This window comes from Amphiura filiformis, chromosome 3 (assembly GCF_039555335.1).
Source record: "Amphiura filiformis chromosome 3, Afil_fr2py, whole genome shotgun sequence".
Classification (NCBI taxonomy): Eukaryota; Metazoa; Echinodermata; class Ophiuroidea; order Amphilepidida; family Amphiuridae; genus Amphiura; species Amphiura filiformis.
This window is the reverse complement of record NC_092630.1, coordinates 29846714-29864149: the sequence shown is the minus strand read 5'-3', so window position 1 is coordinate 29864149 and position 17436 is coordinate 29846714. Positions and strand designations below refer to the sequence as shown.

The following is a 17436-nucleotide window of genomic DNA, read 5'->3' as shown; positions in this document are numbered from 1 at the left end:
CCGGTAGGCCTATATTAGATACCTAAGGCCCTGAATAATGTTTCAAAGTGTTATTAAAACACGGATTTAAGATTCGTTTTCAAACATTCTCTACTCCTGATTAATTATGATTGCGATAAAAGCTTTTGGTTTTACAACACTTTTTTCGAATGTTTTGGCCGAATGCCTTTTTATTTGCAATGTTTGCCTGGTTTTCAACTTTCACGTTTATAATGTTTTCTGCATACTTTAAAAGGTTAACTGCTTTAAGGGCAGAGTAATGGGAGAGAACATGGACCTTTTCGAGCTTCATTATTTCTGAATTGTATGTCAAAAGTATATAAAACTATACATTTTTGGAAAGGAAATGAGTCAAGGAATCCCATGGTGACGCAGATTTGTTCAAAAATCTCAAGTTTTTGAAAAAATCACAAAAATTCACTTTTTACCCCAATTTTTTGTGACAACTTAGAAAAAAATCCGCTCGAGTAAAAAAAATTCAGTTAGCTTTTCATGAAGAAGAGACATGAACTTAGGGAAGGTTTTTTTATATTTTTGAAATTCGTCTTTTTTTTCGAAATATTGAAAAAAACATGTGAAAAAAGCCATTTTGTCACTTTATTAAGCTAAAATTGCACATAATGGTGTATATTTTTGTTTAAAACAAATATTTTGAAAAAATGAAAAACCTTGCCTAGACTTTGATGTACTCTAAAGGATAGTGCAAAAGTTTACCCTTTGCTTGCATATTTTTCGAGTTATCTTGTCACAAAAATCGTGCAATATTGTCAAAAGTGAACTCTGAGAAATCGTCGTTTAGTAAAAAAAATGTCAAAATTATGCACAAAACGTCCTTAAGTTTTAAAACGGTAAGACTTTCACACTTGTAAAAGCTGTATCTGGTGCATGGTCTAAATATGCATTTTTTTGCACCAATGAATCTATAATCTCTGCTTTCAATGCGCCAAAATTCAAAATAATTAAAAAATCTAAGTGGCATTTTGACTGCAAATTTTTGTTTTGTTTACACCACATTTGCTGGCGTTAATAACATACCGAATGCGCCTTTGACTGCGTTGGACATACGCCAGAGAGTTCCGCCACACACGTGACGCTTAATCGCTGCAGAATCACAATATTTTCGCATTCACGCATTTCTGACTCATTATTTCCCGCCAATTTACTAAGCTGTCTTGAGCCATGTGACTTTTTAGAGTTGAAAAGAGTGAAATAAATCAAGCAAAAATACGAATAAATATTAGCAAGTTGTATTTTATCAGTTTCAAGTGAAAGAATACATCTTAGTGTTGATAAATATCAAAAAATCTCAAATTCGGTCGTGGACGAATGTGTCTTCCATTACTCTGGCCTTAAAGCATTTTTCGTGAATGTTTTCATGCAGTGTTTTAAAACGCTCTTTACAGCATGATGCCTATACGGTAGGCCTACTGCATAAACCACAATCTAATTTAAAGCCACAAGTGTTCCGCTTTTCTACTTTTGAAATTCGGTTTTGTTAGGCTATGTCAATTTCCGTGTTTTCAGTTTTCTTGTGACCTCTCCGTTGTTTTGCCCGTTTAACATAATATATAGGCCTACTTTTTGTCCGTTTTACAAGAAGTTTATTCAAGACATATTACAACTTTTACCCCAATTTTTACACGTTTATTTGATTGAAAACAACAACAGACACACTTTTTTTAAAATTTTTGTTGTTGTATTTTATTCACTTTTTATGCGGTACAAAATATTTTACAACTTTATTGTAGCTTTAGGCCTATAATAGGCCTATGACCTTTGTACGTGTTTGATATTCCGTAAAAAGTTAAAAATAAAATATGATAACTACAAATAAAAAAAAAAAAAAAAACGGAATATTGAGTAATGCGACACATCAGAATCTTTTCAAATTTTACTTGGGATTCCTGTGGTGTAGGCCTAGCTATAACGGGCGTTAAAATCTCATTGGCGCGACGGGCCGTTGTGGTGCCTCTCAAGCACTAACTAAAAAGAAAAAAGCAATGAGTAGTAACAACATCATGTTTGCGGTTCAGAAAAGGACAATGAACATAAAATGCAATATTTGTCAACACAAAAAAAAAAAAAAAGGAAAGAAAATAACCAAAAACGATAAATTAAAAACATTGCATTTTTAAAGCAAAATTAAGAAAATTAGGACAAAACAGAAATCACAATTATAATATGTCTCAATTTATTCTTCATTTCATAAAACTTCCTGATTATCTGCTAAAATAATTGCTTGTCAGTTATTCTATGCTACTTTTAATGTTCTGATGTCCGCAAATTTTAATACAGAGCATGATCTTTTTTTGTACGGAACAGGACAAAATTGTGCTTAAATAATCATGGTTTCGTTCGCGGCAACACTACCATAAAATTATGCACTGTGCAACTTATTCGCGTAACCTGTCTGTCCGCGCGCCCTCTCGCTCCTCAAACGCTGACGCGACGCCGCGGCGCGCCACAGCCTTGCCGGAAGCTCTGCTGCACCATGGAAACAAGACTGCAGTAAATAAAATGATTACACCATGTGGATAAATATCTGCCGAATGTGCACGGATAATTTAGTAAAATTGTATATTTTACCTTCTAAATCACCAAAAAAAATGCCAATCTGCTGCAGTTGGACGCCCCTTCTCATTTTCTAACTTGACCAAACGTCACAAGTCACCGGATTATATATTTATGGAATAATCTTCAAAAATGGACCTCAAATCCGCTGTATTTTTCTAAATCGCGATTTTCGGCAAGTTCACTTTTGACCACTTTTAACCATTTTTGGTCCGCCATAGCGTCTAAATGAAGCATCACTGAGGTAAGTTTTTAAGGCAAACGTTTAGATATGGCCAAAATCTAGATAGTGTTTTTTCATTTTTTTAAATTAGGGCCTAGAACTTTTTTTATCACCCATGATTCAAAAATTTGAACACGGGTCATACGCTTTTTACTGATTTTTTGCCTATATTTTAAAAAACTAAGCAAAATTTCAAAAAATAAAAAACACTTTCTAGATTTATTTGTCTAAATTAATAAAATTCATGTTTTACAGTTTTTGATTTTACACCACATTTGCTGGCGTTAATAACATACCGAATGCGCCTTGACTGCGTTGGACATACGCCAAGAGAGTTCCGCCACGTCACGTGGACGCGAATCGCATGCCAGTAATCACAATATTTTCGCATTCGCGCATTTCTGACTCATTATTTCCGCCAATTTACTAAGCTGTCTTGAGCCATGTGACTTTTTAGAGTTGAAAAGAGTGAAATAAATCAAGCAAAAATACGAATAAATATTAGCAAGTTGTATTTTATCAGTTTCAAGTGAAAGAATACATCTTAGTGTTGATAAATATCAAAAAATCTCAAATTCGGTCGTGGACGAATGTGTCTTCCATTACTCTGGCCTTAAAGCATTTTTCGTGAATGTTTTCATGCAGTGTTTTAAAACGCTCTTTACAGCATGATGCCTATACGGTAGGCCTACTGCATAAACCACAATCTAATTTAAAGCCACAAGTGTTCCGCTTTTCTACTTTTGAAATTCGGTTTTGTTAGGCTATGTCAATTTCCGTGTTTTCAGTTTTCTTGTGACCTCTCCGTGTTTTGCCCGTTTAACATAATATATAGGCCTACTTTTTGTCCGTTTTACAAGAAGTTTATTCAAGACATATTACAACTTTTACCCCAATTTTTACACGTTTATTTGATTGAAAACAACAACAGACACACTTTTTTTAAAATTTTTGTTGTTGTATTTTATTCACTTTTTATGCGGTACAAAATATTTTACAACTTTATTGTAGCTTTAGGCCTATAATAGGCCTATGACCTTTGTACGTGTTTGATATTCCGTAAAAAGTTAAAAATAAAATATGATAACTACAAACAATTACAATAACAAAAACGGAATATTGAGTAATGCGACACATCAGAATCTTTTCAAATTTTACTTGGGATTCCTGTGGTGTAGGCCTAGCTATAACGGGCGTTAAAATCTCATTGGCGCGGACGGGCCGTTGTGGTGCCTCTCAAGCACTAACTAAAAAGAAAAAGCAATGAGTAGTAACAACATCATGTTTGCGGTTCAGAAAAGGACAATGAACATAAAATGCAATATTTGTCAACACAAAAAAAAAAAAAAAAAAGGAAAGAAAATAACCAAAAACGATAAATTAAAAACATTGCATTTTTAAAGCAAAATTAAGAAAATTAGGACAAAACAGAAATCACAATTATAATATGTCTCAATTTATTCTTCATTTCATAAAACTTCCTGATTATCTGCTAAAATAATTGCTTGTCAGTTATTCTATGCTACTTTTAATGTTCTGATGTCCGCAAATTTTAATACAGAGCATGATCTTTTTTTGTACGGAACAGGACAAAATTGTGCTTAAATAATCATGGTTTCGTTAGCGGCAACACTACCATAAAATTATGCACTGTGCAACTTATTCGCAGAACCTGTCTGTCCGCTACCCCTCTCGCTCCTCAAACGCTGACGCTGACGCCTTGTGCGCCACGGCCTTGCCGGAAGCTCTGCTGCACCATGGAAACAAGACTGCAGTAAATAAAATGATTACACCATGTGGATAAATATCTGCCGAATGTGCACGGATAATTTAGTAAAATTGTATATTTTACCTTCTAAATCACCAAAAAAATGCCAATCTGCTGCAGTTGGGCGCCCTTCTCATTTTCTAACTTGACCAAACGTCACAAGTCACGGATTATATATTTATGGAATAATCTTCAAAATGGACCTCAAATCCGCTGTATTTTTCTAAATCGCGATTTTCGGCAAGTTCACTTTTGACCACTTTTAACCATTTTTGGTCCGCCATAGCGTCTAAATGAAGCATCACTGAGGTAAGTTTTTAAGGCAAACGTTTAGATATGGCCAAAATCTAGATAGTGTTTTTCATTTTTTAAATTAGGGCCTAGAACTTTTTTATCACCCATGATTCAAAAATTTGAACACGGGTCATACGTAATTACTGATTTTTTGCCTATATTTTAAAAACTAAGCAAAATTTCAAAAAAAAAAAAAAACACTTTCTAGATTTATTTGTCTAAATTAATAAAATTCATGTTTTACAGTTTTTGATTTTCAAATAATTTTTTATGGCGGACCAAAATTTTTGGTCAAAAACCCGCTTTTTTGGATTTTCTCGAAAATTGTACTTTTTGACCCAAAACTGACATTAAATGGATTGATGAGCTCATTTCCGTTCAAAAAATGTATACTTTTATATACTTTACATAAATAGTTTTCGAGTTATGAGGTGAATAATAATGGATAATTAGTGATCCTGTGTGCCTCCTTAAGAGGCATAATATGCTTGTTAGTAGATGTAATTCTACAGTAGTTGCTTTTGGGTCACTCCATATCAAATCAAGGAGGCGCCCCACCTGACCCCCTCAGATTAGCTTTATATTTTAGTCATATGTTGTACCTGTAAAATATTAAAACCTGCAAATTTGAGGTCTGTAGCTCTTCGGATTTTCTGTGGCAGCCATTTAAAGTTGGAGTAGGTGGGTCTAAATTTGGACCCAAAAGTTGCCCATTAAATAAATTTCATCTTTGGGCGTTTGTGCCTTCTTTATAAAAGGAAAGAGAGGTCTGAAACTTTGCATACACACTAACTGCATGCCCAATTTGTCAAAAAATAAAAAATAAAAAAATTCTGTAATCGCGCGTTGTGTCACGGGCTCATTAAATATGCAAGAAAAAATGTAATGTTTTGTAAACTGGCAAGTTTAGCCCCCTAAGTTCACATTTTTGTCAGATTAATTATTTTTTGTTGTCACCGATGCTATATATAGGATAAATACAATGCACACCCAAAAAATTGGGGTCACAACTCATTTACATTTCGAACAGCGCCCTCACGAAGATGGAATTTATTGCACATTCAACATTTTCAGGGGGCCCAAAGTCGATGTGGTCCACCTTCAAAGTTTATAAAACATCACTTTTATATAACTACAAGTCTTAAATTACAACTTTGCTAAGTCCCAGTAATTGTATAGGTTGACTTCATATAAAATGACAAGCCCAAAGTTAACCATTTTCTTATGATTGCATGTAGTGCAAAAAGGGTGCAAATGTGCCGAATTCGGAAGGTTGAAAGTCAAATTGACCCCAATATTGAAAATAAAATGGAAATAAAAGTAAATAGGGCCAATAACTATGCATCTAGTCATTTATTTTCAATATTGTGGCCATTTTGACTTTTAAACCTTCCGAATTACATTTGCAGTACATGCAATCATAAGAAAACGGTCAACTTTAGGCTTGTCGTTTATATGAAGTCAATCTATAAAATTAATGGGATTGAGCAAAGTTGCAATTTAAGACTAGTAGTCATATAAAAGTGATGTTTTATAAATTTTGAAGGTTGACCACATCGACTTTGGGCCCCATGAAAATGTTGAATTTGCAATAAATTTCATCTTCGTGAGGGCGCTGTTCAAATGTAAATGAGTTGTGACCCCAATTTTTGGGTATGCATTGTAGTTCTCCCATATATAGCATCGGTGACAACAAAAAATAATTAATCTGACAAAAATGTGAATTTAAGGGGCTAAACTTGCCAGTTTACAAAACATCTTCGTGAGGGCGCTGCATGCACTCCAACTTTAAATGGCTACCATAGAAAATCTGTATATATTGAAAACAAAATGGAAATACAAGTAAATAGGGCCAATAACTACTCATCTAATAATTTATTTTTAATATTGTGGCCAATTTGACTTTCAAGCCTTCCGACCGCACATTTGCACTACATGCAATCATAAGAAAATGGTCAACTTTGGGCTTGTCATTTTATATGAAGTCAACCTATACAATTACTGGGACTTAGCAAAGTTGTAATTAAAGACTTGTAGTTATATAAAAATGATGTTTTATAAATTTTGAAGGTGGACCACATCGACTTTGGGCCCCCTGAAAATGTTGAATTTGCAATAAATTTCATCTTCGTGAGGGCGCTGTTCGAAATGTAAATGAGTTGTGACCCCAATTTTTTGGGTATGCATTGTATTTATCCTATATATAGCATCGGTGACAACAAAAAATAATTAATCTGACAAAAATGTGAATTTAGGGGGCTAAACTTGCCAGTTTACAAAACATTACATTTTTTCTTGCATATTTAATGACCCCGTGACACAACGCTAATTACAGAATTTTTTATTTTTTTTTTTTTTGACAAATTGGGCATGCAGTTAGTGTGTATGCAAAGTTTCAGACCTCTCTTTCTTTTTATAAAGAAGGCACAGACTCCCAAAGATGAAATTTATTTAAGGGGTAACTTTTGGGTCCAAATTTAGACCTCCCTACTCCAACTTTAAATGCCTGCCACAGAAAATCCGTAAGAGCTACAGACCTCAAATTTGCAGGTTTTTAATATTTTTACAGGTACAACATATGACTAAGATATGAAGCAAATCTGAGGGGGTCAGGTGGGGCGCCTCCTTGATTTGATATGGAGTGACCCTTTTCAAGATTGTTAATTATACTTTTTGTATGATTTTAAATTTCAGGTACATCCGCAAGATCACATGCTGAATAAGTATCACAATTGGCTTTGGAAGAACCATAAGAAGATGGGATTATAAGGTGGTAAAAAACCTATAAATAATGACAGGGTGTTTACTGTTAAAAAAAATAGCTATTACTGTCTGTCCAGTGTCCACATAGAAGTACAAAGACCTCGGAAACTGGAGGTATGAGAATAATTATTTCAGTGTAATGTGTGTGTAAATACTTCTTTGGCGTTCCAACTGCTGCGCGACACATATTTACGTGTCACGTTTTTTAACACGCAGTGCGTGTGACGCAAAGCATCGACCCCCAATGCCACAGATTTGGTTTGTACTTCTATGTTTAGGAGTTGGAGGAAGTGGAATCTAGTTTTTATAAAATTTGCCTATTTTTGTACAAAATCATAACCAGTTTTAAGCTTGTAAAAAAACACAAATAATGACAGGGTGTTTAAAAAATAGCTATTAGGTTTAGGAGTTTTTATGAAGTTGAATCTGTTTGTTATGAAACTTGCCTATTTTTGTACAAAATCATAACCAGTATTATGGTAAAAAGTAACATAGCGTATGAATTAAAAGGTTTTTGTCAAAAATGTGTGGCACGCGGTCACTTACACGTGTCGGGTACTGTAAGTGTTTTGTATGTTTCTGGAACTTTAATTTTCAAATCTAAAAATGAATACTAGTGTCTACAGATCTGTTATTGTATGTAACACAAGTGGTAATTTGTAAGTTAAGATTTTTAACAACATGCCAATATCAGCTCAGGGTATTTGAATTTTTGTTAAAAAATGCTGTTTTGGTTTCTGATTTGGGTATTACTACCGGTACATCTGTTGTTTAAAGGAATCAATAACAATAATAGTATAAAAGTGCAAATGGCTTCAATTGTGAGTTCATTTTAAAAACATTTCCAACTTTGGAGGTGGCAGTGGCGGATTTAAGCTGTCAGCAAATCAGCAGTTAATTGCGACAGGATCCCTTGCTATCTTGGGTTATGAGCCGCTCTGCTTTTTAATCCTTTTGGTGACAACTTTTCAAAGCTTACAAACAATTAGTCCAACTACTTAAAAAACCAACCACAAAAGAACATGATTTGAAAATTATATGTTAGTTGTGAGGAGAGTAAAACTCTGTGTCACAAAAATTTTGCCAACCATTGTCAGGTTTCTTTTTTCAAGCATGAAGAGTATTATTAACCTTCAGTACCTTTACATCAGTTATCCAATTAGCAGACTTACTACTACTAAGGCCAAAAAAAATAGGTTTGTTTCATGTCCCCCGCGCATTGGATTTCTGATGGTGAAAACGTTCAAAAATTAATTTTTATTTCACAATTTTTATTTCATTTTTAGAAAATGAAGACAAATTGCCATTGCCAAAACATAATGGGCCCAAACCGGAGAGTTTTCAAGGGGGTAATTCCCCTGAATATCTGATTTATTGATTAAAAAAAAATGCATACCACATTGGATTCATAATCGATCAAGGGATGGACATGAGACAAACCTTTTTTTTTCTTTTTGGCCTAAAATGTTCATCAAGTGATTTAACAGTATTATTTTGGTACAATTTCTATTTTAAATCATGCAACATTCTTTGATTTGTTTTAGATCCAATCCACAAGGCAAATGTTTTTATTGAATTAAGCTCAGACCAAATACAATAGAAAATTCACGCAATATTTGTAAAACTTGACCGACCTGCTGGCCACATCATTAAAATATCATCCATATACATTGATATACATACTGCATTTTTACAATAATTCATATAGGGAGGTTTTATGCCATTTCTTATCTTATTTTACAGGCCAAAACTTCAAAAGATACTATAAACAGTAGTGCAGAAAGTGGAAATCCTTGATGACCATCTTTCTCTGAAGGGAAAAATATGATAGGATACCATTTGAACAATGCAACTTATGGTTCATTTCACTTCCTTTTCTTTCCTCTTTCATTTCCCAGCGTAAATTTAGAATTTATTTACTCTTCTTTCTTTCACTCCTCAGATCACAATTATGTTTTTGTCACAAATACCAAGACCTTGTCTCCACATATATATGCGTTATGTCTGGAGTTTTTTCTCTGTCTTGTATTGGACATGATGCATGATGGACATAAATATGTGACACTAAGAAACAACATTCTCTATTCTTTTATGAAAAATCTATCTCTGACAGCAATTCAAATGATGAAACTCATACACCGCAATAATTGTCTTCAAAACTGCCGCCAAAGAAAGAATAGTTTGAGGTCACTCAAGCGTAACAAATCCTTTATTCCATACAAGGATTGCTTTCTAACATCATAAATAATCGAAAGATATCAACTATTTAGTAGAAGTAAGAACAGGACACAACAAATATACTGCATAACATTTTCCAAATAACTTTGTGCTGAATGGTTAGTAATTTTGCAGGTTTTCAAAAAAGGTAGCTTTGTCAAAACTTGGAATTCACCATTTTTATGCAATATCCTGTAACTTCTATTACAAACGTTGTATTTCTAAAATCTAAAATTCATAAGAAAGCTTAATATACGTAAATTTTAGAATTTAAAACAATACTACCAATAGTAATGCTTTTAATACCTAAACAAATTCTGGGACACCCTATATTACCACTGGATTAGTATGACTACTAAGAAAGAATTAGTACTATGGCTTTAAATATTGAAAGAACAGAGCATATAACCACTGGAATACTTTTAAAATCTGAATACTAATAAGTGGTATGAATATTAAGACAGAATTAGTACTGTGGCTTTAAATATTGAAAGAACAGAGCATATAACCACTGGAATACTTTTAAAATCTGAATACTAATAAGTGGTATGAATATTAAGACAGAATTAGTACTGTGGCTTTAAATATTGAAGGCACAGAGCATATAACCACTTGAATACATTTAAAATCTGAATACTAGTAAGTGGTATGAATACTAAGAAAGAATTAGTACTGTGACTTTAAATATTGAAAGCACAGAGCATATTACCACTTGAATACATTTAAAATCTGAATACTAGTAAGTGGTATGAATACTAAGAAAGAATTAGTACTGTGGCTTTAAATATTGAAAGCACAGAGCATATAACCACTTGAATACATTTAAAATCTGAATACTAATAAGTGGTATGAATATTAAGACAGAATTAGTACTGTGGCTTTAAATATTGAAAGCACAGAGCATATAACCACTTGAATACATTTAAAATCTGAATACTAGTAAGTGGTATGAATACTAAGAAAGAATTAGTACTGTGACTTTAAATATTGAAAGCACAGAGCATATTACCACTTGAATACATTTAAAATCTGAATACTACTAAGTGGTATGAATACTAAGAAAGAATTAGTACTGTAGCTTTAAGTATTGAAAGCAAAAAGCATATAACCACTGGAATACATTTAAATTCATACCACTGGAATAGTACGAATACTAAGAAAGAATTAGTACTGTGGCTTTATTTAAATATTGAAAGAACAGAGCATATAACCACTGGAATACATTTAAAATATGAATACTAGTAAGTGGTATGAATACTAAGACAGAATTAGTACTGTGGCTGTAAATATTGAAAGAACAGAGCATATTACCACTTGAATACATTTAAAATCTGAATACTAGTAAGTGGTATGAATACTAAGAAAGAATTAGTACTGTGGCTTTAAATATTGAAAGCACAGAGCATATTACCACTTGAATACATTTAAAATCTGAATACTAGTAAGTGGTATGAATACTAAGAAAGAATTAGTACTGTGACTTTAAATATTGAAAGCACAGAGCATATTACCACTTGAATACATTTAAAATCTGAATACTAGTAAGTGGTATGAATACTAAGAAAGTGGACCGGACACAAGTATATCCGAATATCTGAATACTAACAAGTGGTATGAATACTGCAAATATTTACTGCCCATAAGAGATCCCATGGAATTGAATGGTCCCAGAGGTGAAAGGGTAAATGGGAGATCATGGGGTTACAATTTTAGTAAAATGGTAGGCCCAAGCTCCAGTTCACCAAAGGGACCAATAGATTCTATCAGACCACGAATATAGAGCATTAACCTTTAGTTAATGATAAGAATTCTGCAATCTCATTGGTGAGACACCAGGTGGATACACCTAAAGACTCGCACACATACTTCACACCCCACATGGCTGCGTTGTTAAAAAGCAAAGAAAGAAACTGGCATACTTTTCATTAAGATTATAAATTCCTTCAGCAAAGTTTACGAACAAGACGTAAGATAATAGAATACATGTTCACTGAAGGATAAAATCGTTACCCCCTGTTTGTTCTCACAAAATACGGGAAATATCTATGGTTTGGTGCAGTATTCCATTCAGCTTTCGGCTTCATGGAATACTGCACCAGATGTAAATTGTCCCTATTTCGTGAACAAACATGGGGTAACTAATAGTATTCTTTGTTGATTGATTGGTTAAAATATTAAAAACGCACAACCTTTATGATAGACATAGGCCTAGCCATACATGTAGGATTGGCCTAATCTTGCTAGGTCATGACAGGTAATCATCAAAATGCAAACAAAAGATAATGCAATCTAAAAAATCATTGACCTCCATTATATAGGATATTCACCTTCATTGCATTGCATTGCATTGCATGCATCATCATCATTAATTTATCAACATCATCTATGCATCATCAAAACATGAGTTTTTCCTGATTTGAATGCACATCTCATCAAATGATGATTGAATGAAGCTGAAGAGCATAATTGATAAAGCGATATGTGGTGTGAACGCAACACATCATTCGATTATGAGAAGTAATGCATGTGTTTCCCGTTGCAGTATACCTTTTCACTTGATGTCACATAAATCAATCTTGAACGGGGTACAAGTTATATCATGATCAATCATCATCATCATCATCATTAATGTCATTAACATGAGGGTCATCATCAATAAGGTGATCATATCAAAATGCGAATAAAAGAGAATGTCATCTAAAGGACCATCTCCAGTAGGATCTTCAGCTTCATTACACACATCATCATCATTATCCTTGTTGTAATCAACATCATCAACATGATGGTCATCATCACCATGATTCATCAACATGATGGTCGACATCAAACTGCAAACAAAAGATAATGCCACTAAACACCATCAGGATCTTCAATTTCAAAAGATAATAACATCTGAAAACCATCTCATTTATGATCTCCAGCTTCATTACATGTATCATCATCATCATCATTGTCATTGTCACCATCATCATTTATCAATCATCATTATCATACATCATTGTCATCAACATGATGGTCATCATCATCATTGTCATCATCAATTTGATGGTCATCATCAACATGATGGTCAATCAGAATCAGAGCAACATGAACATGCCTTCAGCACATTCTTAATGGCATGGCAATAGTACAAGAATTCCTATTTACATATTAGTATTTGAAAGGCAATAACACTATAGTATTCCAAAATACTAAGTATGTATATTCATTTAAATAGTTCAGCTTATATAGGAATACTTACTAGTATACTGAATACTTACACCCATTGAATATGTGGTATTTTACTTTTCAAACCACTAAAATTGAATACATCATGAATACAACAAAAATAACACTTAACTAGAATACAACCTGAAGACAAGGGTATGCATATGGGAATAATACTTAAATATTCCTCTCCATATGGTTTCTTCTTCGCAGCAGCTATGTAAGTAGTGTATCATGGTTATTTAATATTTTTTGCACAAATCCCATATGTAATCTACACACATTATCTTAATTATATGCCTACCACTGAGATCAAATCAAATCAAAGACAAATCAAGGTATACAGGCATGAAATAGAAATTATGTACATTGCATACTTTATGCCAGCTGAAGAGTGCATTGGAAGTATAATGCTTCCATTATATAACAAAGCCCTCATATTTATGTCCCCATAATATTGTTTGTATATCCTTGATGATAGTCATCATCATCATCATCATCATTATCATCATCATCATCAATGTCATCTTCACGATAGTCATCATCATCATCATCATTGTTATCACAACATGAACATGATTGATGGCTATCATCAGCAAATCAACATAAACTTGCCTTCAGCACATTTTATCTGTCAACATGATGGTCATCATCAGAGTGCAAACAAAAGATAATGCCATTTAATAATCTCCAATAGGATCTTCAGCTTCAATGCATACATCTTATCATTATCATCATTGTCATCAACAAGGTATCATCACCAGGGACCAATGCATCATCATCTTATCATCATTATCATCATCATCATCATTGTCATCAACACCATCAACATAGGCATCATCACCAGGGACCATCATTTATCAGTCGTCATCATCATCATCATCATCATCATGCATCAGCAGTGTCATCAACATGATGGTCAATTGACCATCATCATCAGCAGCAGCAGCAGAGTCAGAGCAATGTCTACAGTCTACAGGCTTTCAGCACATGTTATCATCTAAAAATACTGTCAATTGTAACCATGGTAACATTAACAAGTAATTATAATCTTCTCATTTGCATATTAGTATTCTGAAAGGCAATAGCACTAGTATTCTCATTTGCATATTAGAATGCAGTTTAAATTCCTCACACAGGTTCGCTAATCTCTTACCATTGATATTTGTTGTTTCATGAGAGCAGGATGCATAGCATGGCCTGTGCATGTCAATTATGACATGAATCATAGATGTAATGTGTCTTCACTTGCTCTATGTGCTCAGAGAAGGACTCGTAGAAGCTGTCTTTGTCAGCTGATGATGCACACCATGTTGGTGCCTCAGTGGTAGTAACAGTCAGCTGGGGATTTCCATGGAAGGTAGTAGCCACAATTCTAGCTGAGAATTCAGAATGCAAACAAAGCTGAGATTTCAACGCACTTGTCAAGCATTGGGTATTTTTTTGGACCATGCATCATGTTTGATAGAGTGTACATATATTTCCTAATATCATGTGGCTAGTTTTGATTAGCATGCTTGCTTGCTGCTTTGATGAGTAACTGAACTGAATTCTCCCCATACATGTCAGTGTCCAAGTCAATGACATCGCGTCCTGTGTCAGGAACTGTCTCATCAATGGCACTAAGGCAATCCTTTACAAGAGCACTACACTGATTGTCAATGGTAGCATCAATAACCAACCTTTGTAGCTTGGTCAGGTGATGCAGCTGTTTATACACCTCATGAATACCACCATTTCCAACATCATTGCCACACAGGTCAAGCCAAGAGAGACTTTGTAAGAAAACAAACCTGTTGGCTATTTCAATGATGCCTTGGTCTGGAATATGTGCATGGGCCAAATCCAATTTCCTCAACCTGGGGCAATACTGTAGTTGCTGGGCAAGAGGTGCTACAGCCATTCCTACAGTATTATCTGACAAATCAAGCTCCTGCAGATTGGTTGCCTTGGGAAGGGATTCACTCAATATTGTGATGTGTTCTTCATTTAAGCTGCTTTCACCAAGTTCAAGTATTTGCAGGTGAGGTGTCATGATGTGATCAATGTGCCCTATTGCCTCAGCAACTTTATTGATCATCAGTGACAGGTGTTCAAGTTTGCTTTGTATTGCATCTAATATAGACATCACATCACTTGGGGTCATTCTATTCTTATCTAAGTCAAGTTTCTTGAGATGCATGGTCTTAGACAGTAAATGTGTCATATGTGTGATGTTAAATGTGGCACTGTAAAATTTGATGTGGGTGTAATGTGGACAGTATGAGGATAGAGATAACCTGTGCACAATGGGCTGAATGTTAGTACATGTTCTTCTTCCTTCATATGATATTGTACTAAGTCTGGATAATGAAGACAATGCTTCACCCAGTAGTTTCATATTATGGTCCTGATGGTCTACATCACCAGCCCTAGTATAATCTGTCCGATGATAAATAGAAACCTTCAGTATAACAGGCATACACTGCAATGAATCCGTAACTACATCTAGAGGTGCAACAGAGAGGTCATCATACTCAAATGAAGCCGACTTGATTTTGGATAGTGATGGCTCTCCAAATGCAGACATGACAAAATTGTTAAATATTGGCATTGACTGGGGAGGAGTACTAAACACGCTCAATTTACCCTTTGAAAAGAGGGATTTCACTGCTTGGGCAAGGGATAACATCCCTCCTGGTGATTGCTGCTGCTCACCACAAGGAAGCATTGCACTATCTGTATATACCTGGTCATGTTGTTGAGTTGTCTCTAACTCGCCATCACCGGGGGTGATTTGACTATCATATAATAAGTTGAGAATAGGGAGTAGGTCTTTCTTTATATCATCTGAGGAAAAGAAACCAACCTCGGCACAAGCATGATCATCAGTATTCATGCTATCTGTGTTCAATTTGAACAGATGTATTGCATGAAGGATGATATCAATTCTGCCTGCCCTATCAACTACACCACAACAGAACTTGAGTAATTCCATTTTACTCAACAATAAATACCATGAATCTATTTGCATCAAAGTGCAATGAAACTGATCAGGGTTTGTCTCAAACAAATCAGCCCAGTATTTTGCTGCACAGTATTCCTGGAAAGATTTATGGAGGAATGTTACAGAACTAATCATATTCAGTTTTGATCTTAACCTCTCTCTTGTAAGCAATCCTGTTTCACACCCTAATTGGAATTGTGAATGAGTAAAATTGCTCTCAGAAAACACAAGTTTTTCATCTGTCAAAGTTTCCTTGGAGCAGAGTCCTTCAAAAGCTGTTTGACCAAGTTCAGAAATAGCTTTGATGAACTCTGCATCAGAGTCACTTTGATCTTGTTTTCCATTTCTGATACAATGTTTCCTCCACAAATATAAAACAAATTTGTGATACAACTCTGATTGTGCCTCTGGTAACTTTTGTTCATCTTCCCAAAGAAGACACATCAACATTAATATCACTGGTATGGTTGACAAGGAAGTAAGAATTTTTGATTCTTTCAATCTATTCTTCAGACCTTCAACCATCTCAGTGTTTCCTTGGAAGAATCTTGTCATGTACAATTCTACATTTTCAGGAGAAAACCCAGTCAGGTTCACAGACACATAGTCCATTTGATATTGACCTAAATGCTTATGTGGACGAGTTGACAAAATAACGCGACAATTACGTAGCAACCTAAATTGTAAAATTCTGTCAATGCCATGATACGGCGACCACCTTGATCTACACTATGAGCGTATTCATCATATCCATCTAGAAGGATAATAACCTTATCAGGGTTCTTTTCAAGAAATGCTTGTAATTCGTTCTTAGATACATTTGTATCATCAGCCAGTATCTGCTCAAAAATGGCATCAACTAAGTTGTTATGTCTGTGAACCTCACGTAAGGTAATGATAAAAACAAGATCATAGTTGGAGAGTGAAGAGTCTGACTTTTGCTGTGCCCAGCTATAAGCAAGCTTGGCTAGCAAAGTTGACTTTCCACTTCCAGCTACACCTTTTACTAATACCCTTGTTGCTGGTTGCTCTTCTGATGTTGTTAGAGTAACAAGATCTTCATTGCATGGTATCATTGATGTTTTTTTGCCCCTTTTCTCTTCTAACTCAAGGCTAACATATATTTCCTCCATAGCCCTTGACTCCTCACACCAAGGTAAGAGTTGAACCTTGCTCATCTGATGCTTGTAGAATTCGATAAGCTCTTGTTTGCATCCATCCAAATCGAATAGACAAGATTCTTCTGCATCAGAAAATTAAAAATTATTTTTTGAACCTATTTTCTATTTTTTTTTCTATTTTCTATTTATTAGGAATGTAGAATGTGTTTGGCCAAAAAATGTTGTATTGAAGAATGGATAGTTGGAGACAGGCCATTGCAAAATAGGGTAGGGCATAGGTCCACTT

General features: G+C 34.5%; 2 protein-coding genes across 2 annotated transcripts in view; one reads left to right on the top strand and one right to left on the bottom strand.

The window, feature by feature from the left end:
• LOC140147186 (uncharacterized) overlaps positions 1-7700 on the top strand; it is a 32127-nt gene extending 24427 nt beyond the window's left edge. The window contains exon 8 of the mRNA XM_072168965.1: positions 7551-7700. Within this exon, the coding sequence (XP_072025066.1) occupies positions 7551-7625 (75 nt within the window). The 3' untranslated portion in view covers positions 7626-7700. The remainder of the gene's footprint in view (positions 1-7550) is intronic.
• A 6841-nt stretch (positions 7701-14541) lies between these two features.
• LOC140147185 (NLR family CARD domain-containing protein 4-like) lies at positions 14542-16704 on the bottom strand. Its single transcript, XM_072168964.1, has one exon. It carries the CDS (start codon positions 16639-16641, stop codon positions 14542-14544), a length of 2100 nt encoding a protein of 699 aa, XP_072025065.1. The 5' UTR covers positions 16642-16704.
• Between the last annotated feature and the right edge of the window lie 732 nt (positions 16705-17436).